This window comes from Mastigoproctus giganteus, chromosome 2 (assembly GCF_048544385.1).
Source record: "Mastigoproctus giganteus isolate SK-2022 chromosome 2, ASM4854438v1, whole genome shotgun sequence".
Taxonomy (NCBI): Eukaryota; Metazoa; Arthropoda; class Arachnida; order Uropygi; family Thelyphonidae; genus Mastigoproctus; species Mastigoproctus giganteus.
Window position 1 is genome coordinate 141,891,446 of NC_143576.1, and position 23,085 is coordinate 141,914,530.

Below are 23,085 nucleotides of genomic sequence, written 5' to 3' on the forward strand. Positions count from 1 at the left end.
TGCAATTAACTGCCCGATTTGTAAAATATGGTCCCATTTTTAAGAACGTTAGCATATATGCATAATGCGCCTCTTCCCTTCACCATGCCTGCCGTCCGCTAGCACGTAACAACTCAACTTTCAGGACGAATTTTCATGAAATTTCGTATTTGGACCTTTTAGAAAGATTTATTGGGTATTCCAAATATCATTAAAATCGGCTAATAGAAATGCTATAATTGTTATTTCTTTTTCCGTCCGTCTTCATGTAATAACTCTTCCCAGTGGATGGATTTTAAGGATATTTTATATTTAACTCTGTAATAAAGATTCGTTAAAATCGCACCAACAGAATTCCAGAGATTATCTTGGTGATATATATCACATGAGGCTATCCATATACTGTAGCTGAAGCACTGTATATTATGTTTGCTGACATGCGCAGAAACAAATCTTTCTCTGTTCGCGCATAATAGTGCTTTTTGCTGTAAATCGTATATTATGAACGTTTGCTAACGCGCCTGAAATGAAATGCTCTGCGCACATTAACTACTTTTATTTATTTTTTTTGTAATTCACTTATATTTTGCAGCAGATGCAAACCCCAGCATTTGATTTTTGCTTAACAGCATTTTAATCGATGGATTTTAGCTGCTGCTTTAGTGCATGCGATGCATTCTTTTAAGGAGCAGAAAATGTCTGTTAAATAGACTGTCCGCAACCCATCTTATGATGGTGGCGCGGCTGCCCCACTAACCCCTTTCCCTCAAGACTACGCGCATCCCTAGCCCTATCAAATTTTCGCGTACCGTCGTCGCGAAGGCCAGTTTGTCTGTTGTGAGGGGAAAACCGGAGTCAATCCCGGTGAAAAACCTCACGACCACTGTTTGAGACCGCCAAACTCAACGCTGAATGGAAAACACATGGTAAAATTCCCATAAGGGTAGTAGCTGGAATCTAACCTCGACCTAGTCGGGGTTAGATTCAGCAAGTCGACAACGTTGCCACAAGGCCACCGTGGCCCAGTATGCTATCGCTTTCATTTCACATCACATTTCCCACCAGTCGCGTGATTGCTAAATTCCGTTACATTCCATTGTCAGATGCCGCAATGGATGTTTTCACATTAAAAAAAAAAAAAAAAAAAAATGAGTTCTGTTTTTTTTTTATTTGTTCAAGTTACTCTAACCGTAACCTTTCTTAATCTACTACGTACCTTTGGGCATCTACCATAATCGGTCAATAAATCAAAACTAAGTTATCAGCTCTTATACCTGGCTAACAAACCCACCCACCGAGGAGAGGCCAAGTATCTTTGAAACGGTACCGTCAGTGTGGTGGTACTCAACTGAGAATAAGTAATAGTATAGGGGAGAGTTACTTAATCGAAGTATAAAAGAAAGGTAAAAGATTTCACATATGAGATGTAGAATGGTGTCTTCTTTTCAAACTTCGGTTTATTTCAAGTTCAGATATGTAAAAATGGCGCATATGCACAACGATATAATACACCTTAATTTGAATTTGTAAAAAGGTTCCTTTAAATCCATAAGATAATACAGATTAATATATTCAGTAACTACAGTCAAGTTTCAGTTCTCATGAAACAGCTCCTCTCACTCCCATTTCACCTTATCCATTTATGCTTAATAATAATAATAATAAACAATAACATTAATAATAACTACTTTATTGCAGGAACAAAAACGAAAACTATTTCATTCACCAGTATACGAGAGTGAACTACATCTGAAAAAACTGTATATCCAGACTTGTAAGAGACTTCCTGCTTACAGCTGTCGAATATTTCAAGTTAAAGAATTACTGCGAGGAAAAACAAAGAAAAAAGTAAGTGGTTAAATCTCTCGTAATGAACTGTGAAGTAGTGAATGTCAGAATTCATTTAACTTGGCGCATGTACTCTAATTCATGTGTTTCAGTATAGAGTCTCTTTTTATTGTATTACAACGAATTACTAAGCACATTAATGTCAGGACGGGGGATGTGTAATCTAAAAAGGGGTCGACCATGTAAATTAAACAAAATTAACTTTTTTCCTTCTGTTTTATAGTCACATAAAATCGAATCGCATTTGCGTTTCAAGTCTTTCTTCAAACTGTCACTCAATTCGACGTGTTTTACAAAATGATCATAAGTATATAATTCAATATAATAAATTCAAAATTAGTCCAAATTCTTTCGCACGAATTATTAAAATATCGTTATTAAAATTTTGATAATTATGTCTTTATAAATAATCTCCTGTTGATTATTTCTCTTCTTGAACTGATTGAGACTGAGTACAATTTTGTTTTCCAAGCATTCCACCTGTCTGCGATTAATTTTAGTGTGAGAGATCTGCAACATTCCGAAAATTATATAATAAACCTTCCATTAAATCAATTAATATTTTCTTGAAAAAAAAATGATCGATAAAAATTGCGTCGTTTTTATTATGTCATCGATATAGCTTAACGAGCATTACAGTAGTAAGACATTCCTGACTGATATACCGTATGTGATATCTAGCACTAATACCATGTTATCCATCATACAGCTAGTATTTATCTATTACTTTGCGTTTGTATACCGTATAATATATCAACTCCATTCGGAAAGTTTATTAATGCAGAAAACAGTGTGCTTATTGAGAAATTTTATTGGATAATAGCTATCAAACTGTGAAATTAGTTGGCCCTCCAGAAACAATACAAATATAATAACGGCACTAGCTAGTTAAATATCAATTTTATGCATTGCATATGAACCACCTTCTAAAACTATCGAATTGCTAATAAATATTTCAAATGATAGCTCGAATCATTTTGTACTTATAAAAACTTCACAAGGCTACTACTATGCTGTTAAAGATTGCATAAATACAATGCTGTATAAGATTGTATAAATCCAGAAGATTCTAATGCATGACTGATCCTCTCCTTATCAGAGGATAAATCTTGTTTATAAATAAACAAGATTTAAGAGGATAAATCTTATTTATTTCCTTTCTATATTTCATAGGCCACTCGTCTTCTAGGGATTGGTTTAGACCATATTGTGATTCTTGACAGCAAGACATTACTTCCTGCTAAATCACAGTTTACTTCTGATCTGCAGCAGTGGAGAACAGGAGGAGGACGGTCCCACGACAGACTAGTGTTGGAATTCAGGGGAACCAAGTGGTCCTTTATTACCCCATCCCAAGGAACGTTGCATTCTATTAGCACCGTCTTGTGGGAGATTATGCAAGATCTTGATTCTCATTTCTTGGAAGATCACATTATTACAACGAAACAGGATCTTGATAAAGGTAGACATTTAGAAGCTTGAATGTGATTTTAATCATTTTTCCTTAAACTTTTTTCTCATTATGTTTTCCTTCAACTTTCATTCATGAACAGGTTTACCGTATTCATATTAATAGTAATTAAATAGGTTCATATATGTATACATGAATGAATTTACAGTTGTGAACAAGTAAAATATTAAATTATGAGACGTGTTTACATATTAATAATGCTTAATGAACAACTCATATCATATTAACGCATTTGATAGATTTTGTCATGAAAATAAATTAATTAAACTCTAGCGAGAGATTCATGCTAAGGATCAATATAAAATTAATAATTTCTATAATATTATTTAAATTTAATATTAATCGGTGAATATTAAACCCAACTAGTGTGTGTGTGTAACTTGTTATTCTCCACCACTCAATGATAACATTGGGGGTGGCTATCCAGTTTTATATTATGTAACATTTTCCTCTAGTTCTTTTTATTCTGAATCCATGTTTTTATTTTAAATATACTTCTGGTTCTTGTGTGTCGAAATATTCCATATTACTCCGCGTTTCGCAGGTTTCTGTAAACAAGATCAATTAGCAAGATACACGATAAGTATTATAACAAATCAGATCTTTTATGGGTGATGGGGAAGAAAGCCAGGCAAGAAATATTGCATATTCTTCCTTCCAGCATCGTACAGATAACTCATAGAAGGGCCTCATATTGACAGGAATCACAACCGAGGCTGAAGCCTAGAGATAAAACTATCCTATGGAGCTCTCTTCAAAATGACAGAATATATACACAATTTGAATTGCGGAGGTCTATTTCGTCTGTTTCGCTTATTTTTTTAAGTTTAGTAGATTTGTTATTTAGCCGTTTTATCATATTTCTGCTGATGTTTGAATTTTATGATAAAATTGTGTTAAATTTAACATTTCAATGCTAAAATAATTGTCTTAAATATTACTGTGTTGATTTTACGATTTCTTACTTTAAACTTTGACTAATCAACTTTTTTTGCTGGGAAAGTTATTCCTTGCCACTGGTCAAGTCATGGAATACTTGTAAAACGAACTTAAACCGATTTTATTTGCGAGCCATTTCTACACAGTTCAGTCAGCACTGAGCTGTGTAGGAAAGCTAGTTCTCGTAATAGAAGCGAACACTACCTGGTTTCTGCTATTTTTGTTATTATTTTTGCAAACAATATCAGTTTACTTTCGTTTGAAAATATATCAATATTTTTAAACTCAACCGACGGTGGAGAATAACTTTTCTACTGGAAACAATTGATTAGGTAAAATTTTAGGTAGAAGCAAAATTATAGCGAAATTTTAACATCAAATTCAAACATTTCAGCATAAATATAATAAAAATACTCCGGATAACAAAACTTCTACAAGTGATTAAAAATCCTTTGGAAGTTTGTTGTAATACTTTGCATAATCTTACTAAACGATATCGGACTTGCTTTAACCAAATGCTTAAGATGAAAGACAAATTCGATAGAATAACAAATACAGGAAGAAAAGAAGAATTGCGTTAGTAATATCTTAGTTTTATGGTAAATAATCCAATTTCATTAGTCGCATATGTCCATAATAATGTCACTTTGTCCGTTCACGTATATCGTTATGTCAAACGTCTGCCCAGAATAATTGCATCATCCCTACACTGATTAATGAGCTTCATATACGTTAGCTGAGAAAAAGAGTGAAATAAGTTTATATTTTTCCTTCGCAGGAGAGGGGATTTATTTAATTTTTGACAAATTAAAAGGGGTTATGTTAAATTAATTTATTCAAAAAAACAGACCATAAAAATTACTCGTTATCACTGTATATGACATTGATATGAGATCTCCTGAAAAGTGTCGAATGCCAGGAGCCAGCATCAACAATATAATATAATCACGAAACTTTCACGGAAACTGAGCTTAAGCCGTTTCTTCTTCTTCAGAAAGGGAGAGCTTAGTTCTTTGAAACGTTTTCTGTTTGTGGTTTTAATAATAACGTTTGTGCTATTTTCAACTCATTTCATCTTAATTCTGAACTATGGGCGGGAAAGTTATCTATCCAATGAGATCGTTTTTATCATTTACCAAATCTTTCGCTTCGGTGCTTTTTCAATTTTCTTATTCTGATTTTGCAATGCGTTATAGATTTGTTTCTACCTCGTAGCATGAGGCCTCTGCCCTTAAATATTTCATAGATTTGTTTCTTAAGACAGTTTTAAATAAGACTTACTTTCCCAAAAAAAAAGACAAATCTGTGTTACACGGATTCCTAACAAATTATGCAGAAATATTTGAACTTACATATTATGTTAAGTCCACCAAGTTCATACTGTTCTCTAAAATTTTACCAACAAAATCACACGCTTCGCCACAGAAAGGATCTTTAAATGATTTTCACCATACTGTTTTGGTAAATCATTCTACCTATTATCCCTGCGATGAACAATAACGCCGCAGTGTTTCTATATAAAACTTGACAATTCACAGAGAGCAAACAATTGCCCCTCACAATTCAGACAATGAAATGCTTTTCTAAATCCATCTCAGTTTATACTTTGTATAGAGAGGGGTAAGACGCAATCATGTGATTTTAATCGATGGTGGTGCACACAGACTTTATTTTCTTTAGAGCTGTGAATATCTTAAACACAACTACAAACTCAAAATGCATTGCGCGTACTGTGTATTGCATACACAGCGCTGTTAATCGTTTAGTCCAGTATATTAGCAGTTATACAATTATCGTTTTATATACGGGGTGTTTCAAAATTATTTTGAAGTATACACACTTTAAAAATTTATATTGAACATATACAAAAATTTTTTTGGTACTTTGAAGACAAAAAAAAAATTTTTTTTTACAACAATAAAACTTTAATTGTTCAAAATGCCCTCCATCAGCATTGAAGCACGAGCGGCACATGCCTTCAACAGATCTACAAACCGAAATGCACAAATCAGATGAAATGTTTTCTAGTTCTTGTTTAATTTTCATCCACAATTCCTCCAATGTTTGCGGTTTGTGACTGTAAACCCGATATTTCAAGTATCCCCAAGCAAAACAAAAAAAAAAAAAAAAAAAAAAAATCTAAAGGGGTGAGATCTGACGACCTTGGGGGATATTCAAAAGCACTCCTTCGACGACCTATGATGAAACATTGACGACATTGATGATGAAATTCATTGTCAAGATAATCGCGCACATCTGTGCTCGATTATTAATTTCTTTATCATTCTAAAAACACTTGTATAGTTTAAACCTAGCTCTTGTGAACAGCGTTTTGTTGATTTTCTTGAGGTTCACAAGATTGCATTTCTTACAGCTTCAACGTTTTCATTACTTCTTGATGTCCTCTTCCTGCCACATGCTACGTTATTGATAATTTGAATGGTTCCATCTCCTCAAATTTATCCCACAAACGAGTAATTGTTAAATGTGTGGGCGCTTTTGCTCCATATCGTGATTGACAAGCACGCTGAACTTCATATTTCCAATACCATTTTATAATTGGCTTCCTTTCTTTAAAACTTAATTGGCTACTTTCCAACGTTTAGAGGTATCTATAAAATAAAACAAATTAAATTGTTGTAAAAAAAATATATCTATTTTTAAGCTACAAAATGAGTTTAAGAAAATTAAATTGGTGCATATTGTTAACTAAATATAAATTTTTATAATGTGTATATGCATAATTTTGAAACACCCTGTATAAGCAATAAAAAACAATCAGGATAAATTCAGTACATTCAGATCTCTAGAATTTTCTTCTAGTTCAGCAATTTACAGAAAAGCGTTTCTTCCCATTAGAATACAGAAAATGCCTTCTTCCCGGTTTGGAATGCATGACTGTTTACAGGGAAGAACTGGAAGAATTACAAAGGCTTTTACATTTCCCAGAAGAAGTTGCTTTAAGGTTGACTGATAGAGAATATGAACTCTTTTATCGAGTTGCTCCAGTCCACTACGTCCGTCAGATGACTGTTGACCTGACGCACCATCCATCATCTGTGCAAACGTCAGAAGAAACAGTTCAGGCTCTTGTCAAAAGATTCAATGAGGTAAATATTCATACCTAGCATAGACTTCTGTACTAATCACATTTTACTGTTTAAGTATTAAGAGTAAGCAATCAGTATCGCCCACTAAATTTATGTATTACAACTTTTCTTTCTACTACAAGCAAAATATATTTGTGTCTATGAGTTACTCCAAAAGTTTTTATTTATATTATGAAGAAATTAACTAACCTTTTTTTTTTCTTTTCTTTTATTTCCGCAGGTTAGTTCTTGGGTAACTCACATTATCATTTCACAGCCTACACATGAGGATAGGAAAGCAGTGCTTTCCTGTATTCTACGAGTGGCGATGTCATGCTGGAACCTTGGCAATTTCAACGCTGCAGTGGAGATATTAGCTGGACTAAAGTAAGTCAGAAGTGAAATTGTTTCTTGCTATCATGTAAATTATCACATCATTAGTGTAGCGTAATAAATTAATAAATAATATATCTCAGACTTGTCCTTTATCGTAAAAAATTAAATAAGTCCTGTGAGTAATAACGTTATTTTTAGAATTCAGAAACCTTTTCTGCATTATTGAATACTATATTTAGTTGAACTAATTACCTGTGATTCTTCGATATAAATGATTATTAGCGTAAGCGTTGCTATTCTATTTGTATTGCCCGTACATTATCATAGCATTGAACGCCCTTTTCAGAGACTATAGAAAGGTAGACGTTCCGATCGAGCAATTGATTAACGGTGATCAGAGGACTCGGGGCATGTCATGAAAACAGCCCCCAAACTGTAACATTACCGCTTCCAGTCCTGCCGAACACAACAGTGCATCCAGGTGCCATGGCCTCGTGTTGCTTTCTCTACATGTGGATTCGCCAATCAGCATGATAGAGTTGGAAAAGGAATTCATTAGACTAGGCGACATATTTCCACATGACGGAGGTCCGGTGCCGATACTGACGTGCTCATACAGTGCGCAATTTCTTGTTTCACGCAATGAAAATGGGTGCTCATGACTGCTGTCGATTTCCATAGTCTATATAAGCTAATGTCCGGCCAAGTCCACTTGGATATTGGTCTTGCTGCTCCGATGTTGTACTGGGTGGTTAGCTGGGTTACTACGCTGCATCATCGCTGTGTTACTAGACGAGATACACGACGCCCACACCACGGCCGTCGACCACATGTGACCTTTGGCTGGTTGTTCCAATGCTGTTGAGCCAGCCACGGTAGACTGTAATGAAACCCATCCGATATGGGTTTCATTACCGTTAAGGTAGTTTGACAGTAATCATTATGTGTGAATAAATCATCTTAGCAGAATCATATTTACCTTTGCAACACGCTGAAATGTGCTGAAAAGGTAAATGTTCAATGAGACATCTTCAATGAGAGTGGTTTTCAACGACTGCTAATCTGATGATTGCCTATCATTTGCTTATACAGGGATTCCATGAATTGGCTGAGAGTTAACTATCTTAGATTAACCTTGCCAGTTGTAATAAATTCTGTACAATGTATTATATTTGGTAGGTAAAAAGTAATGCTCTTCAAATGGGAATAGGTGGTCTTTTGTTTCCAGATGGCGTTATTCTTGCAGATCTTGGCTGGAATAACCACAATGCAGGTCATTTTCAGATGGCCTACAATGTGACTATAATAATTATAGTCACTTTGGCTGGGTTCGCCACCTATAGACAGCTGAAGAGACGCACTTGAATGGGTTAAGCACGCTGAATTCTGATGGGATCTTTCCACTTGTTCAGATTACGAACCTAAGGAGGCATAAATTCAAATTAAGAAAAGACAGATGTAAAATAGATGTGCGGAAATTTGCCTTTAGCCAGCGGGTGGTTAATTGCTGGAACAAACTTCCATCTGTCGTTGTGAAAGTTGATAGATTAAATAAATTTAAGGAGGAACTGGACCGGCATTTGGAGGGAATGGTGTGACTTTTTTTTTTTTTTGGCTGATACTGCATAAGCTCATACACTTGCTTTCTTGCATCACATGCCACTACTACTTTAATTATTCAAGTGCGTCACTTAAGCTGGCTATAGGTGGCAAAACCGTTAATAATAAAAAGATGAACATTTTGAATGGATACCATTTAGCGCATGAAGAAACGAAAAGTACAAAAATAGTTCCTAAACCTGCCACCAGGGTTAACTGGCATAGTTTGAATGAACTGCTAGGTATTTGTGTTGCTATATGCTGGAAGTGCAATGTGGCATGGTCAGTTGTTGCGCGAAGGATGTCACGGGGAACATGAGCGAAATGCCTTGTGATGCTTTCCTTCAATATCAGCTAGAACCTGGACATGTCTTTGATACATCCGGTCCTTGAGATATCCCCATAATTATTGGGCTGTTTAACGAGAGCAAAGGTTAGCACACACACACCTGCTGACGTCTTCGCAAGTCAGCAATATGCTTACAGGACGCGACAGTAGGGAGAAAAACAGGCGGCCCAAGATCACTTGGCTTCCCATTCATACTAACGTTACGGAGAAGGCTTAGTGAGTGATCGAGTCGTCAGTTGTTTTGCTCCCTGTTATAGCATACAACGTTCCCCATTGCCTTTCTAGTATTTTCAAGCAAAAAAGTATATTAAAAATTATGTGGTTAATCTGTAAATGTTAGGAACCAAACATAACTAAATATAAGTGTATTTAGGTATATGTTTGGTATATGCTTGGTTTTTAAGATTTACAGATTTAAATTATATTGTATCTCCTGATTTCTCTAAAACTTTTACTTATATATAAAGATGTATAATGCTTCCCACTTGTGAATTACTGATGTGCATGCAATCTCCTATCATTATACTGTAATTGAATATAAAACACACTATGAATCATATTCCATTAAAATACTAGCAATTCAAAATTGATATTTTAAGCTAAAACTGCTAAATGGATTCTTCTTATTATAGTGCACAGCTATTATTCTTCTTAAAGTTGCTTAGTGATGTCTGAGTTTACTGTAAAAGCACTTGACAAGAGAAGGTTGCCTTCTTCTCCTGGCATCTTAAAATTCTTTGTCAGAATAACTGAATATTTATCGATGCATATTTTCCTTGATATGAATGCGCTCAGTGCAGCGTCATAAATAAGAAACTTTTCTTTCGTTATTCTTATAAACAGGTCTGAGAAACTGAAGCCTTTCTGGTTATCTCTGTCAGACAAAGATAATCTGACTACCTTGGATATGCTAAGTAAAGCTCTTTTAACATCGGAAATATCCCAAGAGTATAGAGATGCGGTGGACCGAGCTCTCTCTATTCCCCACAGTAAAGTGGTTCCTTTCTTTGGAAGCTTTCTTCGAGATTTGCAATCAGTGCTACACGGCATGCCCAGTCTAGTGGTTCTTCCCTCTCATAACAGCCAGCACTTAGACGTAAGTTTCATGCATAAATAACACGTTAAAATATCCCCTGGAAACTATTTTATCCAAAAGTAATTTAACAAAAACGAGATCAAAATAACCAAGTAAAATGCATGTTTAAGTCAAATATTTTCGCTTGTTTTACAGTGGTTGCTATGTCCCTGTTAGTAGTTTTCTTAATCTTTAGCTCAGCATTCCTTTCACTTATTCCTGTATCGCTTATTTAAAAGCCTCGTTGTCAATTATCAAGAGATATTTGTGTACATGCATGTGTTTAATTAACCAAACTACTTACCAAGTCCTTTTAATGCTCATGTTGTAGCCTTATTACTGCTGGTGGTGGTGCAGTACTTATAAATAACTGAGAATGCGCTGTTCCTTTGAACTATGAAAAGCTACATAAAATCTTACTTTCAAGTATTTCCATTAAACTTCAGTAATGAAGACTTCACCTACCTTTAAAACCATTATCAGAAGCCATTCCGTCTTAGTTTATGTAACTACCTCCACTGCAAGTATCTCTAGTCTAACAAGCCTTTTTTTTCTTCTTAGATTGTCTGTAAAGGACACCATTTTTATAAGGCGAGATCGTGATGAATTTTAAATTAAAGGCAGTGCTATATTTATGTTTAAGATAAAATCATTAATAAAATCATTAAATTGTTATATTTCTCTTTTGTAAGAGAGACGACAACAATTTAAAACAGGTATTTAAAATCAGCTTAATGAAAGGAAAACAAAGTAAAATTTATATTCTTATTTATTTTCCTTTCTTCTTAACTCTTATGGCAGAATCAATTAACATCATACGCAATAAAGATACGTTTTATTGCAAATGTCAATAGCATAAGATTGATTATTTAATAGTATTATTTTTACTAGTGCTGGAAGACGATTTAGCCCAGATCAATCAATTTCTTAACGAAAACTTTCTGATCCTATTAGATATGCGATACAGAGATAAATATTACCTGAACTGTAGCATAATAAAGTTAATTTGTTTAACTTTTTGTAATTCAATTATTCTTATTGAATAAGAGTTCACATCGGGATGTGTGCAAATCATGAAGAGATCGCCTTCCATAAAGCACTTGCTATGCTGTTGTATAGAAAGTGACACTATTATATACCGAATGTTGAATTTATTGAAGAAAATTGCAGCCCTTTAAACTCCCCAGGATTTCTTTACATCTCTGCAACCGAAGTTCGCTGTTGCATGTTGGCCTAAAGTGGAGGAGAGGGCTTTCTTTTTCCCCGAACCGTGTTTTTCATTACGGTAGAAACCACAGGATTCGGTGAATCGTAACCACTTGTGAATGTTATGGATCTCTCAAAACGTTTCCCATTTGGCTCTTCAATAAGATGGCATTAAAGTGCAGTGTGTATTAAAAAGTCTAAGTTTCCTTTTCACAGTTAAAGTAAAAAAAATAATATAATGATTTGTATACTGTATTCTAAATATAAGATCCAATTATATTAATCATATAGTTTTAACAAGATTATACAGAATGCATTATATAAAAGGTTAGGTAAAGCAATGTTAAAGTACGGTGTCCAGTGCAGTTTATGCAAGCTGTATTTTCTATTTTTTTTGTAGGAGGAAAGAAAATCGGTTTTCATATTTACGTTGAACTTTTTGTAATTAATTTAATTATTTTTAATTGTGTTCAATTGATTTTTAATTGTTTTCAAATCATTTCAATTATTTTGCGTTAATGTTTTAATTTCTGGAGAGTGTCATACGGAAGTGTTCTAACGTATCATATTGAGGTAAACTTCTCTTATTCTTTTACAAACTATTTTTAAATTGCTTTTTTAGTTAGATATTTTTGACTAGGACTAATCCACAAGGAATCAACCACGTTCAAAGTAAACGTAACGATAGTTTTAAATAAGAGTTTAAAATGTAGAATTGCTTAAATAATGCCACCACTTAAAATAAATAAAATTTCCATTTATACCATGAACAGTCAGGACTAGAGGAGTTCACATGGAAGTTCATTGGAAATGTTTGATTGTAGCCAATATACGAGCGTAACAGTTAAAAATGGACAGCATACCTTTTTTTTTATGAAAAATTAAGGGTAGGATCAGAAGGCGTGTAGCCGAGTCCGCGTATGTTAGCCCAGAACCGCAGCTACCCCAATGTACGCAAGAGTGACATACGGTTAATCACTCTCATTTCTTTTTCCAGCCACTTCTTGAAGTTTAATCAATCTGTTCGTTTTATTCAAATTTTTGCCGTAATAGAAAAGCAGTTTTAAAGAATATATTGTAAAGTAAACTTTTATGCTGTGTTATGTTTAAGGTATTTATTGGAATATTGTAGTAAAATACAACATTGGAAAAAATGAAGCATTAAAAGGCGAAGTTGATCCAATACGACAGAAAGATTATTCATTGCGAGTAACAAGATTGTCTAAATGGTATGAGCCGACCCATCCATATGAACAGAATCACTACTTACCATTTTACCACCTCCAGCCGCTTCAGTAGTGGACACGAGACAACTATATGCATGGCATCGTGAGGTTCAAGCTCCACTTTTACCCTTATATTGGTTCATAAAAGTGTAAATTCGTAAGACCACATGATTTTTTTCCAGTGTTCCACAGTTTAGTAGTCTTGGCATTGGTAGCACCACTCCAACGATAATATCTTTCTGAAAATCGGAAATATCACCCATGACTGGATCAATTAAGAAGTTCCAGGGTAGCGTACAGTATTTACCTGATACCAAGAAACTTTTATCATACCATGTCACAACTTACGTTTACATACTGTACTTTTAATTGTCTGTTAACGCCAATTGCAAAGAGTTTAATTTTTTTGGCCGGTGAGCGTAATAGCTCTAGAAAGAGTGCTGTGTGAAAACTGATTTTTAAATGTGCTAATTAATAAATTAACTTACTCAGCAAGAATGCTGGTTTAAAAGTCTAACATTATCCTGCTATCGAATAAAATGAAAGATCTCTGGTAACGCATGTTCGTGGAATGGTTGGATTGAATTGTTTAGAACTTTTTCCAAAGTAATTAAGGTCATCCGGCTTCACGAGATGCACATCACTGAAGAAATGTTTCGATATGATTTCCATTTTTAGCAACCATTAAATACCAATTGTTTGTATGTTCATTGCTGGTTATTATCGTGCTTATTTTATTCTGCGGAGGCATTGCCTTTAAGCTCTCATACTCATCCTCTAGAAAACGAAACCTTCTTGAAGGTAACTTACACAGACTTAACGAAATGGACTGCATGTGGATGATTTGAAAAGTAGGCTGAAGATCTTTATTATCAGCGATAATAGGGCATAATGGTAATAATAAACCATAATCTTTATAAACCATTTGAAATTAAAACATTTCAAAAAAACACTTATGCTAATGGGAGTATACATGTTTTTGAAATTTTTTTTAATTTAAAATGGGTCAAATAGGTAAACAGTGTTTAAAATATTCTAGTGAGAATTTTTATATAATTTCTACAACATGGGCATAAAAATTGTTGAAAGAGGCTGCCAAACTCTAAAACCATTTTAAAAGACTTCTTTGTTGTATTTGGTTCACGATTTTTGTAGAATAACCACTAAGGTACACCTGTTTTTATTATACATTAATATGCTCTGTGGATGTGTGTTTTAGTTCGTCTCAGACTTTCACGGCGAAGATCACTTCATGACTAGGATAGGAGTAGGTGGAATAATCAATGTTGATAAAATCTTCAGAATCCATCAGGTACTAGAAGATATTCAAGCCTTCCACATACATGCCAGCAGACGGATACAAGCTACTGCTGAAATTGGTCCCGTAAGCAATAACACAACGTAAGTAAATTATATTTGTTACTTTCTTCCTGATTTTTTTATAATAATGATTATTATAAAACGACTGTAGTTCAATATTTCTTGCTAAATTTTTATACTACAAACAAATACGACATTTATTAGAATAATAAAATATCAGTTTTCATTGAAGGATGGAAGAAACAGAAGCGCTTACGCTTCAGCCAGCAGGTCGACATCCTGGTTCATTACAAGTTCTGCTTTGTCTCGTTTTGGCTCTGTGAAATTGTTCGCATTTTAAACAGACAGTGTATCCAAAACGGATCAGCGTGCAGTATTTCAATTTTTTTTAGCTACTGAAAGGCAAAAAGAACCACAATAAATTCATAACAGTATGCACCACCCTAAAAAAAAAAGTATCCAGCCATACCTGAATCTATGGTCCATTGGACGTCTCCAGATAACAAGTGATTCAGATCGGTTTATAACAAAGGAATATGAACCGTACAAGTTAGTTGTTCTCGTCATACACGTAGAGCCGAGACAACTGATTTCGATAAATGTGACCGATGTCATATTACTGGCTTGTAAATTCGTGCAATTTCTGACAGCCTATATTATCTAAATTCTACCCCTGTTGACGACCAGGAGTCGTCAACAGGGGTTTAGGTCTATAAGAACGCACTACATGTGGGGTCTGTCCTCACCTCGGTTTTCTGTTGATTGGTGATTTTTGAACAGCTGTGCATAAGCCAAACATCGCCAATCGCAAATCAGTAGTATTGCCTTGCATGGTGCAAAAATTGGAATTGGTTTAGACTCTAGAGAGTACTGAAAATCGGTTCTATGCGGCGAAGAATCTTGCTGAATACAGGCAGTGAGATTCTTAGTGGTTGCACGGAGAACTATGAACACCGTTCCTATCTTGAATTTGGACTATTCCGTGTTCCCTAAGATGTGGCAGTCCTTCATATTTGTTTCAACAGGATAGAGCCCTGCCATACTGCTAGTGCACTTATGTGATTGTACAGAAGTTGAGATGTTTGTTTTGTACGGTTCCGATTTCAACGCTATGGGACATTTATGGAATGAACTGGGACGTCGAATGAGACCAGATAGCATGTTCCACATCTAGCCCAACTCATCATTGTTCTATAAGGGAAAATGAGGACTATACCCGTTGCATTGTACTCACCTGGATAGGCTTTCCACAAAGGAATGACAGATATCATTATTCGTTTGTGGAAAGCCTATCGAGGAGAGTGGGGTGTGTCATAGCGGCCAAAGGGGAGGGGGAGACCGACAATGTTAAAGTGAGCAGCATTGACATCATTGTGAAACCGACATGTGCCTAGATACTTTTTGGAAGGCGCTGTATGTAGACATATATTGTAACTTATTTAGGACTGCTTCTGAATTCCAGATAAAATGCTCCATTATTCTATGATTATACAGAATTCTGTAAAATTGCCAAAGTGGGTAGAATGCTATGTTCGTGCAGTGTGTGCTATTTAGTTGTGTCTGGCCAGTTTTCTACTAAAAGGTGATTGCTAGGAAAGCCTGCCCAGTGCCCATCTATTCCAGGAGGTGATGGGCCATAACTGAGCATGAATCATGGCCGACTTCGACCCGTAATGAATGTCCAAAGCGACTGTGGAATCATTCAAAAAACATACCGTGGCGACAACCGACACCAGCGCACAGAAGAATAACGTTACGCAACACAACACATATACAGTATCCACACACTTTTAAATCTCTGGCCTTTGCAGTTAACTGTCTCACACCGACAATGAAACCAACACGGAGATGGGGGGGAACCCCCTGGTGCCATCAGACACTAAACACACTTTACAGTCATTCCCTTTCACTCATCAGACTATACACCAGAAAAGGAAGAAAGGAAAAAAAAAAAAAAAGGTCAAAGGACATAACTAAAGGATACAGTGCCGCGGAACGATCGTTCCTGAATACCCAGTTATAGTACAGGATGTGACACTGTCTTTGACAATAATTCCCAAATATTTAACTTCAGGAACAAAGGAAAGCAGACTTTCCTTAATCTTAACTTGACTGGGGTATGTAACAATTATGCTTTCCTTTAAAGACAACCATTTCGGTCTTTGTAAGACTAATGGAAAGTTTATATTTGGTAGTCTAGGAGACAAGAACCGTAAGGACAATTTGAATTTGAAATTCTAAGGCTGATAGGCATCTACCGCTGATGACACTAGTGAGGCCATCGGCTTAGGCAATAAAATATGTGATATTAAAAGAATGATTAAGCCAATCATTTAGGAAGATAATCTATATGATGGGGAGCTCCCAAGATAGAACCTTGGGGACACATTCTGGTAACATTTCTATATACTTGCTGATATTTATATCTGTTGGAGACCTGTCGATCCTTAAAGTAAATAAATACTATTTTAAAGAGCAACCAGCAGACCTAAGATGTTCGAGGGTGCTCTTCCACCAAAGGAAGTTGAAAGCGACCTCAAAGGCCACGAATATGGCAAACTCATACCTTGCAGAAGAATTTAAGGTATAAAACTAAATCTACTAATGAATCTTCGCAGAACCAGCTTGCACAGAATCCGCAATATCGAGGAGAAAGACTGCACTACATATTTGCTCTCAAATAAGTTATGTAATCTTATGGACTGCACGACTTACCTGAATATTACTTATTTCAGTATTTATTCTAAAACGTTTAGAGTGACTTATGACCATGAGTCGCTCTGAAAGTTTTCCAAGGCGAGCCAGCAATGCAATGGGTCTATACGACTTTGCATCTGAGGTGGGTTAATCAAGTTTTTAATGATTCTGAAAGGAGTCGTTTTCCACAGTTTAGGAAAGAGCAAGCTTTTACTGAGAACCCATAAATCGCAGAGCGGTCAAGAAAGTATTCAGTCTCTAAGAACGAAAAAAAAAAATATATATATATATTATTTTATTATACGAGGGAATTCAAAAAATAAATTACGCTTGACCAATTGTAGCCCAAGAGACATTTATTGAGGTATGTAATTTTATGCTATAGAAAGCACTACTTTTCGACATAGTCACCGAGTTGGTGTAAACACTCTCGGAACGTGTGACTAAACTTTCAATTCACTGATGTCAGAAACCACTCCTTGGTCATTCAGCCACCGTCGAACTGCTGTTTGCACCTGCTCATTGTTTGCAAATCGTTGTCCCCCTAGATGTTCTTTCCGCTTGCCGAAGATGTGTTAGTCAACAAGGCGAAAGATCGGGACTGTACAGCTGATGTTACCGTACCTCCCATCCAAAACTTTAGGATGGGATTATCTTTATGCGATTAATTCGTAAAGAGGAAGATAATCCCTTTACAGGGATTATCTTCCTCTTTACGAATTTCATATTTCTCTCTTTACAGTTTTTTCGTTATTATATCTTACAACACTGCCTTTATTATAAAAAGACACCCATTAGTTCGAATGAATAACTAGGAAAAGTGCTTTGCGCTTCTCAATTCTTCATAATATATTTAAATTCTATCTTTACATACGTTTACATACATAAATACGTTGTCATATTTATTTATGTATATACTGTGAATTTATAAAAACTACGGAGGTTGTCATTTGCCAGAATATTTCAAAAAGTTGAAATAAAAACCTTGAGGTCAACACTTTTTAAAATAACTCCCCAATGACTACCTCAGTGGTTTTTTTATAAATTCACAGTATATACATAAATAAATATGACAACGCGAAAGGTTGCTATAATAGATACATTTAAATATATTTATAAAAATTTCATAATGATATATTTATTGTTAATTAAATTAAAATTAGTTTGAACCCCAAGAATTTGTATAATATGTATATGTTGCATATGTATTATAATAGAGGAGAAAAATAGTTGTTTTTCTCTATAATAATACGTATTCAGCATAATTACTGGCGGAGAGAAAGAAGAAAATTGCACCTATAATTCCATCTACATAGAAAGAAGTGTAAGTCTTTCTCTAAAAATTCAGTACCTGTGTAGTATCCTTAAATTACATTCGTTTATTATAAGATTGTGCTGTACGATATTTGCTTTACGCCTAAATTTATTTGTTTGCTTAATTTCTACTGAACATTTCTTTTCAGGAACGCTACTTTGGGTATTCCTCAGGAAGACGATAGTTTGTACGAACTAAGTATTAACTCCTATCAGTCAGTTCAGCCATTAACCAACAATCACGGTATCAGTTATATTCCTCTCAATCCAAAAAATCTTGATCTGCATGTTCTCCAGTGCATGCATCATGGCACCACTGTAGTCCACTGGGAAGAAGAAGGCTCCCGCTCTGCGGTCTGCTACTTGAAACTCGAACTAAGTAATGGCACAGTAACATGGTGCCGACCTACATGGAGTGCCCTTCGCGGAAGTGGACCCCAGGACTACATACTGAGTCTGAACATCGAAGAACCCGTGTGTCCTGGGTTATTACTAAAGTATGAATGCGGAGATATAGCATTGAACAACCTTGAAGAAGGATACCTCGATCTCGGTTATGTCAAAGACATTACGTTGGGCAGCACTGCCGACTTTACATTAGTATCTCGTCGTCATGGCTTGGAACAGCTCACTCCTTCTCCTAATTGTCTCAAACTACTCTATGGATCTAATCTCTCGGATAACAGATCTGTAGAGTTTGTAGCACCATCGATGGTTGCTCGACTTTGGTATGACGGTCTGCAAAGAGTAGTTAACCTGCTAAAACAGCAGCAGAGATTGAGCGATGGTAGGATTCAGTGGTTGAAGGAATGTTTTCTTGAGCTGTACTTTGAAGATCAACTGTGTTGTGGTCCTACACCTGCTGATGCTATTAAAGTAAGAATTTTGTATCATTTGTTAAAACTGTTTAGAAGATGAGAAAAAAAATAATAATATTTCTGTACTTTTAATTATATTTTTTTTATCATCTTAACAAGTTAATTTGAAAACCTTCACAACCTCTTGGGTACATTTTTAGATTTCATCTAAAACAATTTTTTAAAGTACATGTTAAAATATAAAAATAATGTTCCACTGTGTATTATTCTTTAGGTTTGTGATATAATTTGTCAGTATTATTTTAAGAAAAAACATTTTAAATCACTCAAGTTCTTATTTTCCTGTGCATGATCTCAGTGAGCTCCATACGCACCGTGTAATTTGACAGTAGGAGGCTATACTTTGTTAAATTGGTGGTTTGATTCAAGATCCTTTGCGTGATGTTTCATTTCTTTTACTTTTAAAGCAATTAATTAATTTTTAAAGCAGTTAATAAGCTAGTTTTTTTAACCCGCAGTACATGAACTGGAACTATATGAAGGTTATAAACGCAGGTGATCGTATTATCTTCTCATAATGCGGTTTTATCTCTTCTGTAAAATCCAAATTTTAAGAATACCTATTTTTTATAAAGTTACATCATGCCTAGGCTCGTACTATAAAACATAGCAGTTTGTTTATTCCTCGTTAAAACACACGATTGACTCCACGCATTTAATTCGAATTTGTATATTCAAATTTGAAATACGTATACAGTGACTGAACTGGTAACATTTATAAATGAATATCATGTTTGTTCTTTTATCCATTTTTTTTTCCACAGGAGTGAATCCGCGTGGATAATCCGATGGTCTTAATATTGCACTATTCTTAACAGATAGCTTTAGCTATATTGTAGCTTTGAAAATGATTTCATATAGGGTGTGTAAGCTAATACCGCACATCTTTACAACTGATTTGTCTCCATGTTGTCACTGGAGACTACCTACTATTTAATGAAATACCAGTTAGCCCTGAAACATCCAATTGACCTTTTGGCAAGCCATCTGTTTGAAAGTAGGGCCAAAGGCTGTGAGAATTAAGAACGTATTATCTATGCAATTTAAATACTGCTGACTGCGGAAAACGTTTAAAGGAAAAAATAGTTCTGCAAGCACCTTATAAAAGAGAGAAATGTAATTTTTTTGCACGGATTCTTAAATAAAAATGTGATTTGTGATACGAATGCTGAAATATTTCCGGATTGTAAAATGTTTATTTTATTTATTTATTATTTTATTTATTATTATTTTTTTTGTAGTAAATATGCTGGGTTTTAAGGATTTCCAGATTGTAAAGTTCCATATTTGCAAGGGCTTACTGTAATAATAATAATACGTTTTGATCTCTGCCAAAATTATGCTTAGGTGTGTGCCGAAATAAATGGAATCTATAAGCCACAGTGAGCAATTTGCAGTTTTTTTTATTTATTTATTTAAACCAAAGTTCAGCCGATATTTAACCTAAAAACATGGTTAGTCTAAAAACAAATTAAGTCGGTCTCTCGTAGGGTTAAAAAAAAAAAAAAAAAAAAAAAACCGACTCCAGTTAAACTTCGTTATAAGCATAAAAAGTCTAGCTTCTATTGTAAAATTCTTTTATTGTTGCAACGCACAGTCCTTAGAAATACCCATTTAATTAAATCCTCTTGCGACTTGATTAAACCCCACTTGAGAAGGTTAATCAAGCCTTTCATGACAGATGTTGATTGTGAAATCTTCAAAGTTGCTTCTACTGAAAAAGTAAAATAAATCCCGACATCTATTAGTCAAAGAAGAGAAATGTGATCTGAAGACGTAAAAGAGATTAGATAGCTGGGAAACAGACTATTTTCGAATCAGAGCAAAATGAACTACTGGAACCTGTAATGAAGTCACTCTGTCGATGTTGAGATGTCACTCTTCTAACAATGAAGTTAAAGATCAACGCCCATATTTGCTTCCAATTAGACACCCGTAATGATTATGCTCTCTTTCAGTTTTCCCTGACACCGCTATCAAGAGCTAAAAAGAGCTAGCGGAGACCAAATTTATAACTGTGTAACCCAACTCGCTATGTAAGAAACATTTGGAAGTTGTGCATTGCTTTCTAAGTTGTAATTATATTTGTTTATTAACTTGAGACTAGTTGTGCTTATGAGATAATACGAACGTTGTAAGATCGAATCTCAAGCTCCGACAAAAATGCACGGCCCATTGTAATTGTGATGCAAATATATAGGCCGCCTTACGCAGTTAGACGATTGGTTATTTTCTGAATTTGTGACCCATCAACTACAGTTATTTGGTTAGTGTTCGAGGTCATATGGTATACTAGTTCACATATTATCTTTTTTTATTATCCTGTATTATATTTACAGGTATATGTGTCTTTGCAATTGCGCAGCTGTCTTAATCGCCGTCCTCTCACGCCGAATGGAATATGCCTGCGTTCGAATCCCTTCAAATGATGTGAGAAACTTATTGTTTTTTTTTTTTTCCATTCCGTCTCAGGCGAGGTGTTAATGACTGTGAAAATAAAGTCTATGCGGAAAAATTAAAGATAATGGAGTAGTGACAGAAACAGATTCATATAGTTATCTAGCTATGATTCAGAATTCTCAGAGCTCGGACTAAGGACAGAACTGCCTAAGAGACTGGGAAAGAAAATTATAGTTTATGGAGCTAACCCTGATATTGAAAAAGACTTCATTGGAACAATTCTTCATACCTCACTTCGAACACATTAGAAAAAAAATATATACGCAGCACTCTGGAGCACTAGACAAGAACTCATCTTATGATTCAATACATCCTTAAATGCGTTACACCGATTCCGTTGTACGCATCGACTATCTGGTCATCGACCCCCGAGAACAACATCAAGGCCTTCTTATGAGTAGAATACTGGCTCCTGACATGGCTAAATAGGATCGCCGGGAAACGTTTACCATTTCAAGAGCGGTCTTGTATGCGAATATTCACATCACACCCTGAAAATATATCATCATAACTAGAAACATCTTAACTCTGGCAAAGCTACTAACGAAGAGAATAGATGCGCCGAAAGTGGGACGTGATCACTCGCCCTCGGATGATGCGACCGAGAATAAACAGGGAAGAATCAAGTCCCAAGTGCGAATTGACTCAGTTGGACCCTCTGGGGAGATGCTTCCCAGCAAATACTGTTAAGTTATTTAATAATTTAAATTCAGAGAAAATATGTACAGACAAAATGTATAGGACAGAAATCTTTGATAATGTGTACCGGCAGGTACAAATATAATAAGAACACTAATTTAATAATTTATATAATAATATTTAGGTTTCATCAATTTAGTAATTAATTAAAACTACTTAATTTATTAACCATATGCTCTGTGTCGTTTCATCTCCAAATTTTGTAAATAAGTTCATGTAAATATGCTTGTAAATACTGAAATAATGTAGCCACACCCTCTAGTCTAGTTACATGCTGTTTATGGGTGTCTCTTAAGAGAAATAAACAGATAATAATAATAAATGTATGAGAAGAACCTTAAGGAAGCTGGATTCTTTCCTGTGAATGATAGAGCAAGTGAATATAAGATCGGTAAACAAGGTAATAGGAAAGCCAGTAAGAAATTGGATTCTAGAGGTTTCTAATGAAGTTAGAAAGGTATTGTACCAGAAAGAAGGGATAGATATATATATATAGTGTCAAGTGTCTTACCTATGGACACATTTGGAAATTTTGTAAAGGAGAGCTGATGTGCGTCCACTGTGCCGAGAAGTGACGTGTTTAAAAATTATGAGAAGGAG

General features: G+C 35.0%; 1 protein-coding gene across 1 annotated transcript in view; it reads left to right on the plus strand.

Annotated features, from left to right (window-relative positions):
* Positions 1-23,085, plus strand: part of LOC150089623 (1-phosphatidylinositol 4,5-bisphosphate phosphodiesterase epsilon-1-like) — a 634,994-nt gene that overhangs the window by 233,774 nt on the left and 378,135 nt on the right. Inside the window, exons 15-21 of the mRNA XM_090390053.1 lie at positions 1,678-1,827; positions 3,001-3,289; positions 7,097-7,347; positions 7,568-7,713; positions 10,454-10,706; positions 14,337-14,518; positions 18,598-19,324. Of these exons, the coding sequence (XP_090246179.1) occupies positions 1,678-1,827; positions 3,001-3,289; positions 7,097-7,347; positions 7,568-7,713; positions 10,454-10,706; positions 14,337-14,518; positions 18,598-19,324 (1,998 nt within the window). The remainder of the gene's footprint in view (positions 1-1,677; positions 1,828-3,000; positions 3,290-7,096; positions 7,348-7,567; positions 7,714-10,453; positions 10,707-14,336; positions 14,519-18,597; positions 19,325-23,085) is intronic.